Genomic DNA, 20,000 nt, shown 5'->3' with positions numbered 1-20,000 from the left:
CACTTGAAATCCTATGAAAGCCAATGAAAATTTAGATCTTTTCCTTTTCTTCTTTTTCATCGTCAATATTTATCGTCATCTATTTCCTTTCCCCCCCCCCCCCCCCCGCCCTCTTTACATAGACCTCTCAATCTATTTATTCATTTTATCAAGCACGTAAGATAATATGAAGTATAAAATTTATAATCTATACTTCATGAATATAGTTGATAGAAATCTTGATGATTATGAATAATAAAATGACTATGATGAATAGTAACGAATGTAATCGAAATCAAAGAAACTTTGGTATAGTCATTTAATAAGGAATAGTGCTGTTAGGCTTTCAGTAGATTGCGGAGTGCTAACCGATCCTTTGGTCCCGGTCAAAACGGCTCTTCGAATGACCAACCGAGAGGGGCCTTATGCTGCACTCTCTCTCCCCTCTCCCTCCCTCTCTCCCCCTCTCTCCCACTCCCCCTCTCTCTCTGACCTCTTCGCATCGTTTCTTCCTTCTTCCTCTTCGTCTCCTTTTAGCAACTCGCTCGCTTACTCGCACGCACGCGCGGTCTCTTCAGGTTGTGTCCTTCGGATCGTTGTTGCCTCACTCGGCGGTTAGCAACAGCTTGGCTGCTATGCCCGGTAATACCGGGTGTCTTAAATAAAACACTACTTACTTTTGCACATTATACAGCATTTTCTCTCCTCAAGGATTAATCAGCAGGACATTTAATCAACCATTTTAGATTATTTCGATAGGTTCAAATACAATTTCAGTCATCTGATCCATTAATTAACTTCTTTTTAATATTGTTTTTTCTTTCTAGATTTATTTCTCATGTCAACAGAAAAAATTTTTTTGAATTTAAGATACATTATGAATCTTTCTTAATAAATTGATTTAAGATTTTTAATAGATTTTAGGTTATCTCGTTATCGTTGGTAAAGATGTAATCTGTCTTTTCGACATGAAATATAAAAAGAATATGGAATAGTATTGCAACGATTTTATTTATTTTCTTTTTTATCTTTTAACGATTATTTGTCTTTGAAATTGAAATCTACTCCTTTACGTTTTCCATAATATTTTTTCTCTTTTTTTTTCTGTTTCTTTATCTTCGATAGTTAGCCCGTATAAATGATCTAATGTAATAATTGACAAAAAAAGAAGGGCGTTGCTAGCTCTAGGGCATTGCTCGTAATGCAGGATAAAAGATTAAGCTTCTTCTCTCTTTTCGAGTGAAAATGAACGTTCGTCAGAGATTTTCCTTTGTGTTGAAGTGGACAAAGATACACAATGCCGATTGCAGAATTGCATTTTACTGCAATTGTGCGATCATGTCACAGGGATAAGAAGAAAAAAAGGTGGGGTTACGGAATGAGGGTATTCTATAAATGAGACTTCTTTGAGTAAATATAATTGTATTATAACCATTTATATATTATATTAATAGTATATACATATACATACATGTTCCAATTATTTATTTATTATTGATTGCTCGGACATTGAAAAGAATTTTTATTTCATTCGTTGGAAAAATTAATTGATATTTTAATCAAAAGGACAATTTATAAAAGGAAGAAAAGGAGGGAGAAGAGGTGGAGAAGATCCGATATAGAAGTAGAGGAACGATCGGTTATCCTGTAAATGAAATTCTTTGGGAGTATCTCTCGTGCAAAAGGGCTTCAATTAGAAAGGAGGACGAGGAGTACCACTTAAATTAGAATAAATTCGATATTATAAGTCAAGATGCCTTGATATTACTTTTGTCTCGACTTCGTCGATCTATCAAGTTGTCAAAGTACGAGTGATCTATCACAAGAGAAGATAATTTTTTTCATTATTATTATTGTTGTTGTTATTATAATATTATTATTATTTTACTTAATTTTAATTATACGTATCAAGTTAGAACGTTTGATATTTTAATGCAGAAACAGATAGAGAGAGAAAGAGAGAGAGAGAGAGAGAGAGTACAATGATCTCGAAGAAAGGGAATACCCAAAATAGATCTCTACCGTACTTCAGGGACAAATTAGAGAGGATATTTGAAGGACGTGTGTTAAATTTGTAAAACATGACTGATTTGCAACAACTCCTTCAAATATTAATCCATTACTTTTTCGTACTTCTTTTTCCTCTTGATATGCAATTTTTTAAAAGGTTCACATTCGTATTGTTTCTGTTTATTTAATATTCCAGGAAAAGAATTCTTTCCTGAACTACAACGTTTCCTGTATCCTGACGTTACCACCATATCAGAGACAAGGCTATGGTAGACTTCTCATCGACTTTAGTAAGTACAGTCTTTTATAATAGTAATAATATAATTTAACATATATATAAAATCTCAACTCCAAAAAAAGCAACATCCTTTAAGCTAAAATATCAGAAATAGATATATAAGTCGTTCAAATCAAAGTCTTTGTTTCTTTGTAATAGATTTCTCTCGGTAATATACTTCTTTGATCTGTTAAAGACATCTTAAGAGAGAAAAAGAGAGAGAGATAAGAAATCAATTGGCCAAATCCCAGGAAGTAAGATTCGATAATAAGAAAGAAAATTGGGTGTTGTGTCTCTGATGGAGACCTTAGGGAATACAATAATTCGTGAATTCTTGCTACTTGAAAATAAAAAAGAAAAACAGACAAGAAAAAAAAAAAGGAAAGATAAAAGGGATCTTTTAGGACACAAAAGAAATTCTCTATCTCTGTGAAATTCCATTGTGAATCCTCGTCAATGATGATCCTAGTGTCCATTGGTCGTAGTTGTTTGTCGCAGTAACGAACAGTTTCTAAAGACCCCCTTCAATTCCTCCCACCGCCTACTCCCTCTTTCCTTCTCTCTCTCTTTCTCTCTCTCTCGCTCTCTCTTTCTCTTTCTCTCTTCAGCGAATCGTAGCGTAGATAATTAAACGTGGGCTTTTTGCCGTGACGTCATTTTCATTGATGCCGTCGAGGCATGTTGGGAGGGAGAAACAGTGATGAGGGAAAGGAGGAGAGATAAACGGGAGGGGGTGAGGTTTGTGTGGGTCGACGTACTACCAAGGGAGGATTAGAGTTGCGGATGGGGTGGTGGTTCCGCAGGGTTTGCTGCAGAGAGAAAGAGAGAGAGAGAAAGAGAGAAAGAGAGGAAGAGAGGAAGAGAGATAGAGTGGCGTAGGAACCTGGTAAAATCGTTGGGTTAACGTTGGTGTATTGGAAGGAATGTATGGTCGAGATACACACTGTAGTTATATCGGTATTGGTATATACTGATGTAGAAAAAGAAAGAGAGAGAGAGAGAGTGAGAGAGAGAGGGAGACAGAGAGAGTAAGAGAGAGAGAGAGAGAGAGAGAAAGGAACCCGGTAAAATCGTAGCATAGTCTGGGCTACAGCGACGACAACACATTGATGTATTAGAAGTGGTGTATGTGTAGTCGAGATACAGTGTTAGTATTGGTATTGGTGTTGTACAGAGAAAACGAGAGATAGAGAGGGAAGTAGAGTGGCGTAGGAACCGGGTGAAATCGTAGCAAAGTCTGGGCAACGTCGACGTCAACGTAGATGTATTGGAAGTGGTATATGATCGAGATATAGTAGTAGTAGTGGCTTGGTGGTATACTGGAGTGGTTAGCAGGAGCAGCAGGAGCAGCAGCAGCAGCAGCAGCAGCAGCAGCAGCAGCAGCAGCGGAAAGTGCGACGCCCGGCGTCTCGCCGCATCGATCGACTACCAACCCCCACCATACAGCATCAGCACAGGCCTTGCGGATTCGCACGAACGCGCAGTCAAACACAGAAGGGCGACCACTGAGGGTGTACTACGCGTTTACTAGAGTAAGAGAGATAGAGAACCCAGACACGCAAAGTGTCCGTCTCGTTTCCCTTCCCACCTACCCTTTCGACGCAACCCAGCCAGACTCTACCTTTCTCTCTCTCCCTTTCTCTCTCTTTCTCTCTTCGGTACTTGCGTAGGGATCGCAATCGTATGACCTCCCGTGACCTCGCACCACTAGTCCCTCTTCTAGGGTTGGTTGCCGTAGGTAGGGTTGCCAGGCCCACCACCAACGCCCTCTTTTCCTTCTTCTCATGTAGGACTAAGAGAAGGAGGAGTCTTCTTCTTCTTCTTCTTCTTCTACTTCTACTACTACTACTACTACTACTACTACTACTATTACTACTACTACTTTGATTTTCTACCTCCATCATTCATTCTCTTCCTACTATCCAACGATTCCAAAAGTCTGCAAACTAAACGGACGCGTAATGAATGCGTTCAACCCTCCCGAAGTAATCGTTGGAATGGGAATCAGAGGGAGAGAAGCCAGAAACAAGGTGGCTCTGATGGTGATGCTGTTTGGAGGGAGGATTGTCCTCTCTTTCTCTCTCTCTCTCTCTCTCTCTCTTGTCTCTCTTGAGCTTGTGGGAGTTTGCACGGACCAGGAAGACGAAGGAGGAAGAGGAGGTACTCAGTATGGTCGTTGAACCTCCCAGTCTCCAGGACATCCCGGAATAGGACCGGTCCTGCTCTCTCTCTCTCTCTCTCTCTCTCTCTCTCTCTCTTTCTCTCTCTCTCTCTCTCTCTCCCCCTCCCTCCCTCCCTCCCTCCCTGCCTTCCTCTCTCTCCCCCTCCCTGTCTTTCTCTTTTGCTTGTTCCTACTTCATCGCAGGGGTTCCTATGTTTCCCTTATCCACTGTGTGTGTGTATTTATATATATATACTTCTTCTTTTTATTTATTTATTTTTTTAACGAATAGCCACAAAAATCCGCCAGATGCAATACGATCTTTCGGATCGAAGCTACGATTAGGAGGAAGCGTAATATGAACTGCGTCGAATGATGATCTCCTCTTCTCGATAAACGAGTGTTCTTCTTCCTCTTCCTCCTTCTTCTCTTGGAAGTCGATCCTTCTTATAGAGTACTCGAGTATCGTTCGCTTCGGTGAAAGACAGTAGTCCGAAAAGGTTTAAGATTTCGATCAGGATATATACCCTTAGGTCCCTGAACTATCGAACTTGATCTCACTCTTTTCCTTATCGTTTCAAACTTTTCTAAAATCTAGTTCATTTATACAATGATAGGTGGTTTTTATTTTGAGATAAATAGTTTTCTATTCGATTACGCCCTCGCAATATATTTCAATTTTTTTTTTTTTTTTAGGTATCATTATTACATTCACAATGTACAAAATCAAATAATAATATCAGCGTTATGGTTTAACTATGTTCTATCCGTTATAAGATAAACGTTATTAAGATATTGACTGAAATTGTAATAAAATAGTATTATCATTGTCCGATAAGATAATAATCAGCTAACTTGGGTATCACGTTGATTGTAAATTTTTGTTTGGGTTAGATTAAGTTAGGCTGTTTGATATGTTTTATTAGATAGAAATTTGAATTGTAATTATTAAAAGTTGGAGAAGTTTCATATTTTTTAAATTGTTTATCTAATCAATTAGACATATAATTACGTAGTTACTTATAAATAATATAAAGAACACGTGTCGTTATCATGTCGATAACGGTCTAATTTTGAGTAGCCAAAAACTAAATGAGAATACCGATTCACCATTTTTAGAGTAATGAAATAAATTAATAATTAATAATGGTATTGTGTAAAACGAGTTGAAAAATTAACAAAAAAAAAAAGAAAAAATGAAGAAAACTCATTTCTCTTGCCAGATTAATTCGGAAAATGGGCTGGCCGTGTCAAGATCGAACTTGAAAGGCCAACTGATATCGTTGTGAATCTTGTTGAGAGGAAATAACCACCGCGGTTCTCTTGGTTACGCGTAATGCAACCCGGTACATATCGAAACATTTGTTGGTTATCAGGAAAAAAAACTTTGATAACAAATTTGATGTGAATAAAAATTAATTAACAAATGAATAAACTCTCTCCGTTAATAAAAAAGCAATAAAAAGTTAAAAAAAGTATATGTACATATATATATACTTCTATAAAGATATCTTGTTCGTATAAATTAAATATAATTTCATATGCATTCTGCAATAATCGATTAATTAAAAAAAAAAGAAATGTGTAAAATGATTAAAGATATTAAAATAATAAAATTATAAAAATATAATATATTTCTAATAATGAAAAAAATAAAAATGATAACAAAATTTTGTCAATAATAGGATAAACATTTCTAATCAAATTAGGATTTCATTAGAAATACGAACTAAAACAATTAATGAACATATTTCGATAACATAACCACATATCTCTCTTTCTCTTTCACCTCTTCTATCTACTCGGATACTCGAAGCAAGCGATGCGGAACGAACGTTCAACCGAAGAAGAAAGAGTATACCTCATCATGCTTTTCTTGCTTCAGCAGCCACGTTGCTGGCAAACGAATCTTTCTTCTCTTCTTTTTCTTCTTCATAATAATTTTTATGAAATAAATTATACTTCTAAAACCTCATCGATCTATGATCGTGGTGAAATTATTGATCGCACGAGGTATGAAAAATTAATTAAAAAAAAAAAAAAAAAAAAAAAAAAAGGAAAAAAAAGAAAAAGAAAGAAAGAAAAAAACAAAGAAAAATGAGAAAAGTATAGTTAGTTTTCTGAAGATAATGTTGTCGCCATCTTGGTCGAAGCCTCGACCCGGTATTCTTGGTATTTCTCGTCTAGAGTCTAAAACGGACTCTCAACGAACGGATGTGGACGGATGCGGATGCAATCCTGAGGCCTCTCTGCTATTTCATCCTTCGCCGGTCACTGACACTACGCGTGCCGATCACTATATAAGCATCCAAAGACTACTTCCAATTCCAATATGGAATAATCCAAATATGATTGATCTTCTTCATCGACATCATTGATTAATTATAGATTCTTCTTCTTCATGTTTTTTTCTCTTTTTTTTTTTTTTTAAATCTAATAGATTTTTTTATTTATCTTTCAGTTTGTTTAATAATACTAATTAGTATTATTATTATACATATGTGAAAGCGGAAAATTTGAAAATGAGATGATGCATATGCATATATATATATATATATATTGATAGATAGATAGAATTTAGCTCGGTGCATTTAACCGATAGTAACATAACATTATCTTAATATTCGAAAGAGAAAAGCAAGAAGAGACGAAGGAGTCGAGATGCATTTCGTTGGAAAGTGCAGTCGAGTGCAGACGTATCGTAGATATGTATTCGCATCGATGCACTTAACCCTTAACTTCTATAGTATAAATGCACAATCGGGAAGTCTCTTGGAATTTTTTTATAGGTCAAATTTTTCTCTCTCTTATTTTTTATTTATTTATTTTTTTTTTTTACATATGACCTTTTCAAAATTGTCAATAACGTTTAATTAATTAAACAATTTTTTATTTCCATTGTAACAGATTGCACGTTTATTCCAATGTTATGATGTAGTATATTATTAAAAATATATCAGGTATATAAATGTATAGCGATATATATTAAATTCTTATTAATTTATTTGCAAAGTTTATATTCATTAATTTATATATACATAATTAATTGACATTATAAATTTAATATTATAAAAATTAACATAGAAAAGGGTCTAAAAGTAAAAAAAAAAAAAAAAAAGAAAAACATAGATGAGAGAATAAATCCTTGAACTTTTTGAAATCATTCAAAAGATTGATGTTTTCTCATTTTCAAAAATTATTTGACGTGAATGATGGTCAAGTGCAATAGGGAGGTTCTATAAAATGTCATGTGCGAAACAGTCATATCATCAGAGTCAGCTAGTCAGTATTCGTCGACACTCCTATAATGTTGAAAACGAACTCAACTGCCTTTCTATTTCCTGTGATCGTCAAGCATTATTTATGAAGGTGTATTATCCCTCTTTCGCGATGCATCCCACGCGATGCTTGCTTTTCCATTCAGAGAACTTACTATACCAGAATAACTGTGTGCGTGTGTCTATGGAATCCTGATTTTACGGAACGGCTTCTATTGTTGGCTTCATTGGCTCGAGACAAGCCTTTTCTATATACAACACTGTTCTTCAAAATGAAAGAGCACAAGTTTTGTGTTAGGCGAGGCGCCTACGTTCAACCGTGCTAACTTCCTCATTTATCCTTTTTTCTTCTTCATTTTTTTGTCTTTTTTTTTTTAAATAAATCGTAACCATATTCTATAATTTTTAATTGACGTACATAACTCTACATTTATATATACATTGACGTACATAAAACTAGATTTATATATATATATATATATATATATATATATATATATATACTATAATTATATATAAAATAAAATAAGAGATATATTATTTTGATAATAAATTTCAACAAAAATCGTAAATTGAATAGAAAGAGATTACGGTAGCATAGAATAAGTTATAAAAAAGAAAAGAAAAAAGAAACAATTTATGAAATGTAATTTTTCGATTAGGTTATCTATTAACAAGGGTTGAGAAGAAGATAGGTTCACCGGAGAAACCTTTATCGGATTTGGGTCTAATATCTTATCGAAGTTATTGGAAGGACGTTTTGTTACAGTACCTTTGCAATTTTGGTGGCAAGGAACTTTCAGTGAAAGGTAGGGAGATTAATTATTCGTTTTGTTTTTCTTAATGTTGTGAATTTTAAATTATTGTAGAAACAATTGTAATCTTTTTGACTTAACAGACATTAGCAAAGAAATGGCGATTGACTCTTATGATATCGTCAGTACTTTACAAGCTCTTGGAATGATGAAGTATTGGAAGGGCAAGCATATTATATTGAAGAAACAGGTAAGTTTTTATCTTTCTATCTATTTTATTTTGTTTTATTGATTTTTTTAATTTTTTATTATTTTTTTTTTTTTTCATCTTTATATTCAATCATGAAAAAATACGCACAAGAATATAATTGGCTCCAAATTTGATGACTAATTATTTACGATGAGAAATATAAAATAAAAGATTATACAATAACGATAATAATGTAGTCTTTGAAAACTGTTAATTAAATATTTGCCATACTGGCAAATTAAAATGAAGATTTTTTTTAAATGATAATTAGGCATATCGTACCTTTGAAATTCTTTAACTGGTCATGATAAAAAAATTCAAATAAAAAATTCAAAAAAATAATAACTGGGATATCGTCGATAAAATTTTCGAAATGGTTTATCATAACATTTTGTCATTGAAATCGACTGATAAATAATAATAATTCCTTATACCGAAGAAAGCAACAAATTGAAACAACAAATTGAAGTTCCTAATTAGATAAATTAAAGGAGGGAAGGGGAATTGAAGGAGGGGTAAGGAGAGAAAAAGAAAGACAGACAGACAGACAGACAGACAGATAGATGTGGTAGAAATAGTGAAAAAATAATTTCAGGATGTGATAGACGACTATAAGGAGAGGGTGAAGAGACGTGGTCTCGTCTACAAGGAGATCGATCCGGAGTGCCTAAAATGGAATCCCTTCCAGCCTCCCAAGACTCCCTCAGCTTCGAACTAAGAGGGCAAAGAGGAAGATCGGAAAGAGATGAAGAAAAGAAGGGAAAGGAGAAAGGTTGGACTCTTCTCTCTTGTAAAGTAGTATGTGAGAAACCCCATCGTATGTATGATGAGACTTAAAAGAAAAGAAAAAAAATGAGAGACGGTAAGAAAGAGAAAGAAAAAGAAAGAATGATGTCAACGTTTCCATGTCTCTCTGTCTGTCTGTCTGACTGTATGTATGTATGTGTATATGTGTGTATGTGTGTATGTGTGTATGTGTGTATGTGTGTATGTGTGTGAATCATACCAACATTCATATATATATATATAATATCTAAGAGAGAGAAAGAATGACATTCTAACATTGATATATGTATAATATGTTAGAAAGAGAAAAAATGATATTAACATTCATATGTGTATACATGTAAGAGAAAGAGAGGGAGAGAGAGAGAGAGAGAGGGAAAGAATGATACTATCATTCATAAGTGTATAACATGTCAGGGAGAGAGAAAGGGAATGATATTAACGTTCATATGAGTATATATGTATATGAGAGGGAGAGAGAAAGAGGGAGAAAGAGAGAGAGAGAGAGAGAGAGAGAGAGAGAGAGAGAATGATGCCAATATTTATGTGTGTATATATAAATGTGAGAGAGATGCAGTTATGCGTGTATGTATGCGAGAGAGAAAGAGAGAGAAGTATGGCAAGATCCAATCCTTTGGCACTCCTTTTGGAGTGTTCAACAAGGAGGCGTTGGGTTGGTCGATTTCTCTTGTAAATTTTTTTCTTTTTCCTCTTATTCTTCTTTTTCTTCTTCGTCATCGTCATTGCAGAGAAGCCGTAAAGCAGATTTCACGCCTGTAACGATTGGTAAGGGCCATAGAATCCTTCCTGGAACTCGTTCGTTCCACGTCGAAGTCTCTGAAGAGACCAATGAGGAACGTGCAAAAGTGGACTGAGAAAAAGATTAGATGAGAAGTTGGTATATGTATGGCAGTTGTTGTAGTTGCTTCTTCTTCTTCTTTTATTTATTTATTTTTTCTTCTTCTTCTTCTTCTTCTTCTTATTATTATTATTATTATTACATTTTTTCTACTTTTTTATTCTTTATTTTTTACTTTTTATTTTACGAAATAAACGAATACAGAGACCACGATTAGTTTTTCCCTTCCTAGATAAGATAAATATTTTTCAATCTTGATTTTCGATCTTTCGTGCTTTATTGGAACTTAAATATATTTTTTATGAATTAATAATAGTAATATATTATTAATACTATAATAATAAATTATTAATGCTACAATATATATATATAGAAAAAAAAACAGAATATTGTGTAATTTAATAATATATTATTATTGCTATTAGAAATAAATAATATATTTAAGTCTAAATATATATATATATATAAATTAGTTTCTTCTTCCTTCTCTCTTTCTCTTCATAGATGTTACCACTATAGTTTAGACCCCTCGTATCTTGACCTTGTAGGTCGGGGATAGAAAAGGGATGGAAGGTCAGCTCATATATATGGTGAGTCTGTCTCAACCATACAAGTATTTATGTATATATGTATGTATGTATGTATGTATGTATGTGTGTATGAATGTATATACTCTGAGTTAAAAAAACGTAGGAATCTCCATGACTTCATTTATTATTATCACATAGAAATGAAAGAAATTGATTTTTTAATAAAATTATTATTACGTTTTCTTCATTTATAAAAAATTAATTATTTCGAAATCTCTTATTTAGAAATCATATTAAAGTAAATTTAGGTTAAAAGATAAATAGTTGATAAAATTATATGAAAAATTTTTGAAAGGAATTCTGATCGAATTTCATATATAAATTCTATGCATGAAAGATATATATGTGTATATATATATATATATATATATATATATATATATATATATATATATATATAAGAGTACATATATATTCGTTTACGTAGATTAAAGAGAGTTAATGATGTTGAGCATGTTCATTCGGAAACTTCCAATCTAAATATCTCGGAAACAGCGCATCTTTGGGAATAATGTTTAATAGAAAATTTTCACGGTTTCAACGAGGCAATACAAGTATCCCATTTATTTGTTAATACTTAGATTTTTTTAAGATTATTAGTAGATCAACTCTTTTATTTCAAATGAAAATTTATAGTTCTTCATTTTTTCGCATATTCTTATTTCGAAAGGGAAAAAAGAAGAAACTTTTTTTATTTAATATTTTTTCCCAAAAATGCATCGTTTTCACGATACATATTTATATTGAAAGTTTTCAAATGAACACGCTGTATATAATATAGACACATACAATACGCGTATATGTGTATTATGTATATTATCGATCAGTTCGGCAAAGTGCCTCCTGTTTGTTGGTGAGAGAGAAAATAAAGAAAAAAAAAAAAAAAAAAAAAAAGAAAAAAAAAAAAAAAAAAAACAAAAAGAAATATAGAGCGACGGATACACGAAGGAAGGAAGGAAGCAGCCTATCGTTAAAGAAACATAAAAATAGCTTGGAAAGTATATTGCAAGGTCAAAGGCGATCGATCTACCGAACTATTTATTATTTTGCTATTTTTCTTTTCTTTGTCTCGACTGGAGGAACAATTGATATTTGAAATTAATTGAATGAAACATTAATTAACGAATAGAAGGTAATATATAATAAATAGATATGTGAGATTTGTATGAAGAATAATTATATATCTGTATATACATATATTAACAAATCTCCATATAATAAGTTAATTAATTTTTATTATTAAATGTTATCTTTATAGGATATACGTATTTTTTTTGCTCATATAACTATTCTATCATTCATTAAATTTACAAATGACTCAAATATTTTCTGATAATTATTATAAAAAGGTTATATAATATTATATAATCATCAGTATATATATATATTGGATATTCAACAGTTGCCACGATTTTTCAACCACTTTCGATGGTTCGACAAAAAAATGCTTCAAATAAAAAATCATCAATGATTCATAGTGGACAAATTCAAAAAATAAAAATTGCAGAAATACTATTTTTTCAACAAAAAATAGAGGTCCCATTTAGTTTTTTACTCGCTACTATATAACTTTTTTATATAACTTTTTAAGAAAAATTAGACAAATTCAATCAATGTAGGACAAAGATACATTTGTTCAATAATTTCTTTAAAAAAATCACTTATTCTTTCCATTCTGCAAAAAAATATTTCTTGTTAACATTAGTGTTTAACTAAGGCGTTTAAAAGAACACATATAAAAATTAATATTTAAATATTTCTATTTTATAGATATCACCACCATACAACTATTCAATATTCGAAAGTCGGCAGTTTTTATGGGGAAGATAGAACACTATAGGAACATCTTAAGAAATGTATTATATCAACATTAATAATTGTAATAATAACTATGTACAATGTTTCTACATTTAGCTACACCTGTAAATTAATAATAAGACTGTAAAAATGTAATATTAGTGTAAAATCGAAAAATCAGTAAAATAAAAATTTGTGTTTTTACAATTCAAATCTGTATATTTCTTTCTTTTATTTATACTTTCAATATCGTCCCCTTCCCAGTATCCTACGTTTTCCGATTCGAAATTTCAAATTATGGAAGAAATAAAAATTTTCTTGCAAATCTGAATTTGTATTAGGATCACATGATGTGTGAAGAGGTGGCATGATTCCACGTACAGGTAAGTAATGTTCTCCTGTTCAAAAATTCAAATTACAGGGAGCGCGAAAATTTTTCCCGCAAAATTGGATTAGTAACAGGATCACATGACGCGCAAAGAGGTGGCACGCGAGAACGTGCCACCTCCTGGTAAGCCATATTCTCCTGTTCAAAAATTCATATTGCAATGATCGCAAAAATTTTTCCCGTAAAACTGGATTTGTAACAGGATCATATGACTTGCGAGGAGGTAGCACGTTCTCGCGTGCCACCTCCTGGTAAGTTATATTCTCCTGTTCAAAAATTCAAATTACAGGGATCGTAGAAATTTTTCCCGCAAAATTGGATTTGTAACAGGAAACACATGACGCGCAAAGAGGTGGCACGTTTTCGCGTAAGTTATGCTCTCCTGTTCTGATTTTCCATTTATGAACGAAGCATAGATTTTTCGTGCTAATCTAAATTTGTATTAGGATCACATGATGCGTGAAGAAATCACAAAATGTGTTTTATCAAATTCTGTTTATGCACTTATTAGAAGTTATTTATCAAAATCTGTTTATGCACTTATTAGAAGTTATTCGCCGATAATCAAACTTGGTATTCGATGAATTTAATATAAAAATGTACGATTTGACTTGTGTCTCCTCCGTTTTTTATGTACGTTTGTCAAATAATTCAATTTTTATAAATTCCTCTTTATAAACTATTATTTTGGAAAATTTTGGTTGGTATTAGGATAATAGGATGTATGAAAAGGTAAAATATTAACATCTGCGTGTTAGAGTATAACAAAAGATTCTTTATTGTTTTTTTCATAGTTACAATATTTACATTATGTTAAAAACGTCATGTAATACGTAATGTTACATATATTGTAATTATATATAATTGTACATGATTATAAATAATAAGCTTTCATACATTACTATCTGTCGATAAATTATCTATTGGTTAAACAAGCTTTTACAGTAAAAATATCGGACGTATTCTATCTAATTTATTTAAATTTAAATGATGATACTTCAAATTAAAAGACCAAATATTAAATGTTTTTTCCTTTTATATGTAGTATTATATATGATACCGCACAAAGGATATAATGACAGTATATAATAACAAGTAAATATCCTATAATTTATGACCTATTTAATAATATATAAAAAATATTTATTCTGAATTGGTATAATTACAATTGTTATTTCTCTACTCTATTCTACAGAACAGATTATCCAAACAGAACTTAACAAATGCACAAAACGCTTTTCGTATCAAGAACATGTTCTCGATTAAAAGATCGATCTGTTTTTTCTATAATGATTACTTTATCAAAAGCGAAAATAATTTTCGAGTTGAAATGCTGGCACAACCTGGTCACATCTCTCTCCAATTTGATCGACTGGTAATTGAATAACATGTAGCATATCTTCAAGTCGTTGAAAACATTCTTCATTTGTTTCGGTTGCTATGATGTACATCGTGCCGTTGAAAATTCACTCTGATGTTCCGTGTAGTCGAAAATTCACTCTGATGTTCCATGTCGTTGAAGATAGCTCGTTCTTAAAACATTTAAATATATATTAATAATTATTATAAAAGAATTGTAATATAAAATTAATATTTCTCAATTATGATACTAATGATAAGAATGATAAGAATAAAATCTTTATAATTATAACAGGAAATGTAATACTCTTTATTTCTCTCTCTCTCTCTCTCTCTCTCTCTTGAAATATTTAAATATATAATAATAATATATTAAGAGAGTTATATATATATATATATATATATATATATAAAATTGAGATTTTAATTATAATGTAATGATTCAGATGAAATCTTAAAATAATTATAAATTCAAATATTTGTGATAAATGAATGAATATTAAAGCATCAAATTTGCAAAGATGTTCTGGTGTCTGGCGAATGTAGAGATCCAAAGGTAATCGTACGAGATAAATTTCAAGAGGATGGATGACGTAAGAGAGAAAGAAAGAGAGAGGGAGACTGTAGAAACTTTTGCTCCACTTTCCCTTATTACTCATTTCAGATGGTCATGTTGAAAAGAAGAGAAGTGCTTCGTTAAAATTAAAAATATGTTCTTTCCTTTTTTTATCGTCATTTATTATTAACACATTTTTTTAATATACATAATCATACTATCAGCATTATAAATACATACATATATATAAATTTTATTAAAAAAAAAATATTGTATATAATGCATTACAAAATATATGCACTACAAAAATTACTGTTACTGGTGTTATGTATATGAGGGAAGGGGGAAGGGATGGAAAAGTTCAAAGTCAATGAATGGACAGAAATTAAAAATAATTGAGTAAAACAATTATAAATGGAAAACATCAAATGAGCTGAATTAAAACGCACGAAATGAGTATATTAGAAATGAAAAAAAAGTCAAGTGTATTGGACTTAAAATATTTTTCTACGTCAAGACAATATGAATTCTATATTGGTATACACATAGTATATAATATATTATAATATAAAAAGAAAAAAGAAATTATATATAAAAAATTTGATGAGTGAAATAATCAATGACATAATTTATCATCCCTAGTAGTACCAGCTCAGACACTTTACGTCGAGGCTTCCATCGATACGATGCAAAGAGCCGAATAATTGCATTATGCGAGCTTCTCTCTTTTTCTCCCTTACTATCTCTTTCTCTCCCTTTCTCTCCCTTTCTCTTTCTTTCTTCTCTTCTCTTTCTCTTTCACGTTTACTCCGATGACACGCGACCCTCCCTAACATAGTTATCCCCATTAATTCAACGGCACATTGCATCTACTACTACTATTACTATTAACAACCCTTCCCCGTGTTCCGTTGCAATCTCGATTGCAGTGGCACATAGCGGAAAATAGCTCGAATCACAAATAACTTTATACATATATATTATTTGCATTTACTCTTTATACATTTATATGCAATTTATAATTATATCATGAAATAACATAAATCCATTAGGAAATTGATGTCTGCAATGAACTAATTCTAAAACACTTTTAAATTAATTTCTCTTATTTAAATGCGGATGAATAAAATAATTGACAAAAGGGTAATAGCCAAGGTTAAATCAAAGTATTAAAAATCCCTTTGATATCGTTGATGAAAAATATCAACAATTATAAATATTATAATAATGCTCTTGTAAAACATTTCAGTGTAAGGGAGTCCATTGTTTGAAAATGACACCAATCTTTTGCAAAGATTAAAAGATTGGCCGAAGATCGCACAACATGGAGAGTTACACCAAACCAATCTTAAGACTGTTAATTAGATATAAAAAGAGAGAAAGAGAAAGAAGTATACGTTAAAAAAACTGATGTATATACGTATATCTCATCAGTAATTATGGGTTATCGATTATTAATCGATATTAGGTCAGCCTCCAACGATGTAATCCAAAATGTAAAAAAAATGATTAACAAGGCACGTTCATATGAATTGCGCTCCAACAGGTGCCGGGTATCAAATTCACCGGAGCACCTGATGAAGTACAATTAACATGCAGCCTAACTCAGTAGCATTTCCTTCACCTCATCATTATTATCTTATAGTTTATCGATTCCTTCGAAAGAAATATATTCTTTCCGTCAGGTTGATGTTACTCGTCCTCCGCAACGCGCGCTACTTCAGGTACCTGACTGATCAAAGAACTGGCACAGCCTGAAGTACCAGAGTAGCGCGTCTTGCAAATGACTTATTGTTAATGAGAAGATATCACAGATGTTAATTTTCAACAAAGGATCTTGATCGTCCTCTATGCGTTAGGTAGATCCTAAACTTGAATCTCTAACTCAATCCCCATCAAATCCTGAAATTCACAGAACTAACGAAACTAATAAATAAATAAATTCTTATTTCAATATTTTGTAAGAATTAATTTATTATCAATTAATTTCTTTGAATATAGAAAGAAAAGATATTTTATTTAATAAATAATCATCGATAATAATCGACAAGGATATCTAATAGGTCGCGATAAATTCAAATATATTTAATCAGTATGGAGTTCAAGTTATTTATTAAAACAAAAATAATAAAATAAAATAAAATAAAATAAGGAAAAAAAAACATTTAATAAAAAGAAAAAGACAAATTTTGCAAATGGCCACAAATACAGGCACCTCCATCTTGAATGGGCCTCAACAAGGTAATTTCTGTATTCTACGTTGAACAGGAAGTTGAGGATACGTAAAGTGACTACAGTATATCTCTGTATACATATATATATATATATATATATATATATATATATATATATGTATATATGTATGTATGTACGTATATAGGAGAGAGAGAGAGAGAGAGAGAGAGAGAGACAGAGAGAAAGAGAGAGAGAAGCAACGTTAAGAAACTTCCGTTGCAAGTCCGACAGGTGAGTCAAGATTACTAGGAAAAATGTTGCCAACACCTACACACAAAAATTATATAGATATATACCTACACATATACACACCTACGAACGAAGAGAATCGTATGAAACTTTTAAAGAAGTCTGTCTCCTCGATGACTCACCGTTAGAAATATAGAAAGAGAGAGAGAGAGAGAGAGAGAGAGAGAGAGAGAGAGAGAAAGAGAGAGAGAGAGAGAGAGAGAATTTTATCGACGAATTAATGATTAACAGCCAAAGACAAAGAGATACAAGTTATGTGTGTATATATATATATATATATACACACATGTATAGGGTAGGTCAAAAGTTTCTAAAACGATTTTAAAAATGAATTACTCTTTTTCAAAACTATTTTTAGTCTAATTATTGTTCTTTCATATTATAAAACTACAAGTTAAACTAAAATACAAGATTAATTCGTTTCTAAAATCATCTAGGGAACTTTTGAATACCGATTTGCTCGCGTGTGTATGTGTTTTTATAATCGGAGAACGTGTGAGTATTAAAATTACGAATAGAATCCGATGAGGACTTTTTTTTTTAGATACTCGTTTTTAATCGACGAAAAAAGAAGAAGAAAATTGAAAATTCGAGAAGCAAATAAAAAAAAAATGAGACGAGGAGATAAAAATATTTTCTTTGTTATTGTTTACACGTTATAGGATAATATAATAAACTATAGCTTCGATTATCGATAGTTATTTTTAGATAAGAGAATAATAATAATAATAATAATAATAATAATAATAATAATAATAATAATAATAATAATAATTATAATAATAATAATACGCAACGTTATAAGTTTGAAGTGAACAATGATAATGGCTGACCATTGAGAACTCTCCATTCTTTCTATAGTTTATATAAGATGATAAAAATAGAAATAAAAAGCATGGCGTCGAGTATCCATATTGAACAATAGTTCATACAACGCTAATTATATGTAGATAGTAAAATAAACAATAATATGAATGTTGAATAAGCAATAAAAAAGAAAATGGCCGATCAAACAATTGTTAGTTCTTTTTTCTTTTTTTTTTTTTTTTTGTAAGTCATATATAATATATATCGATGAAACTGATAGAAGTAAGAAACATGACGTCGAGAAAGGATCATTGACTCTGTCGAAGAATAAACTTTTCTAAGTCTATTATTATATTATTATAGTAAGAAGAAGAAGAAGAAGAAGAAGATAAAGAAAAAGTTAAGTAAAGTACTCTGACAAGGGTGTATCAAACGATTTACCAATAAAACTTAAGGATAGAATTCTGTGTCTTGGCTTTCTTATTTTTAGGTCGTCGCAGTGCGGATTCGGCAGGATGTTAGCTGACGTTTCTGCAAAACGGAAACAAGGTAAGTGTGGGAAGAGTCCAACGAATACGAAAATCTGCGTATAGAATACTAACAAATATAGAAGTGAGTGCTTTCATTTCTCTTTCTCTCTCTCTCTCTCTCTCTCTTTCCTTTGGGAACACTGTGATTGGTATATGTACCAACTACTGGGACACAGCTGCCTCTCGTTCTACTCTATCGAAAGCTTTAAAGAGAGACCTCTACTATACTTTGAATACTCTCTCCATCTCCTCGTATTACTTTTCATCCGTACTTCTGTTCACTGCTTATTCTTAAATTAATTCCAATCACGAACCCTATCAAGAATGACGTTTATATCCGGCTTGGATCGAGCCGAAAAGGGGTTCGAGAGACGGTCGGATAAATTGCATGACGAATCTTGCGACGATTATTGATTCGATAGAATCGCTTTTCTTATCAAAAAGAACACAAGAGAGAGAGAGAGAGAGAGAGAGAGAGAAAGAGAAAAAAAAGAAAGAAAGGAAGAAAAACGACTGTACGATGAATAATCTAAAATATTAGATAGCTATTTGATTAATTAAATTTGTTTATTGAGAATAAATCCTTTTTTACTGCGATCGAACATATCATCCCACTGTAGATAGTTAGATTCCAATGTCGCTGCCAATCGACTACTGGGCCGCACCTTCGAAAGGTGCTGAGTAAATAACAAAGAAGTAAACTCTATCTGCGTTAGCTCGTAATCCTGGAATAACACGACGAAGCCTGCACGACGACAAGAATATATTGCATACCTGACCGTACCGTTTCAAGAATTCGCATACATCCTGATCTCCTAACTGCAGACGTATTTTCACAAGAATGCGAAACGAAAAGAAATAAACAAAAAAAAAAGGAAAGAAAGAAAAAAGGAAGAAGAAAAAGGAGAATCTTTCGAGAGAAAATTCTATTAATAGTTTGAACTGTTAACCACCATCCATTCCATTTCTATCTATCGTTTCGTCACTCTACGTACAAAACCTCTTAAATTTTCACTTAAACAATTTGATCGAAATTGTTGAATTTATTTTTTCACATCAACATTGATAATTTGAAATGATCGATTCTATTTAGAGTCTAAAAGAAAAAGAAACGAAATTATTCTGATCCTATCT

The 20,000-nt window shown here is 31.8% G+C and overlaps 1 protein-coding gene and 1 long non-coding RNA gene across 10 annotated transcripts in view; one reads left to right on the top strand and one right to left on the bottom strand.

The window, feature by feature from the left end:
- The window catches only part of chm (lysine acetyltransferase chameau), a 28,532-nt gene extending 15,612 nt beyond the window's left edge, over positions 1–12,920 (top strand). For 6 of the 7 annotated variants that reach the window (XM_085662374.1, XM_035874359.2, XM_035874356.2 and 3 more), the window contains exons 10-14: positions 2,186–2,279; positions 8,368–8,514; positions 8,604–8,710; positions 9,306–9,482; positions 12,716–12,920. In XM_085662374.1, the coding sequence (XP_085518500.1) occupies positions 2,186–2,279; positions 8,368–8,514; positions 8,604–8,710; positions 9,306–9,428 (471 nt within the window). In that variant the 3' untranslated portion in view covers positions 9,429–9,482; positions 12,716–12,920. Of the gene's footprint in view, positions 1–2,185; positions 2,280–8,367; positions 8,515–8,603; positions 8,711–9,305; positions 9,483–10,245; positions 10,391–10,859; positions 10,946–12,715 lie in introns of all 7 variants that reach the window. The other variant, XM_085662373.1, reaches the window with a different exon arrangement.
- A 1,274-nt stretch (positions 12,921–14,194) lies between these two features.
- LOC118445236 (uncharacterized) overlaps positions 14,195–20,000 on the bottom strand; it is a 15,697-nt gene continuing 9,891 nt past the window's right edge. For 2 of the 3 annotated variants that reach the window (XR_014983200.1, XR_014983201.1), the window contains one exon: positions 14,195–14,662. This is a non-coding gene — a long non-coding RNA (uncharacterized LOC118445236). Of the gene's footprint in view, positions 14,663–18,779; positions 18,868–20,000 lie in introns of those variants that run through there. The other variant, XR_014983202.1, reaches the window with a different exon arrangement.

The sequence above is a fragment of the Vespa mandarinia genome, chromosome 18 (genome assembly GCF_050613455.1).
Source record: "Vespa mandarinia isolate Hongniang chromosome 18, ASM5061345v1, whole genome shotgun sequence".
Taxonomy (NCBI): Eukaryota; Metazoa; Arthropoda; class Insecta; order Hymenoptera; family Vespidae; genus Vespa; species Vespa mandarinia.
This window is presented reverse-complemented; position numbering and strand designations above follow the sequence as displayed.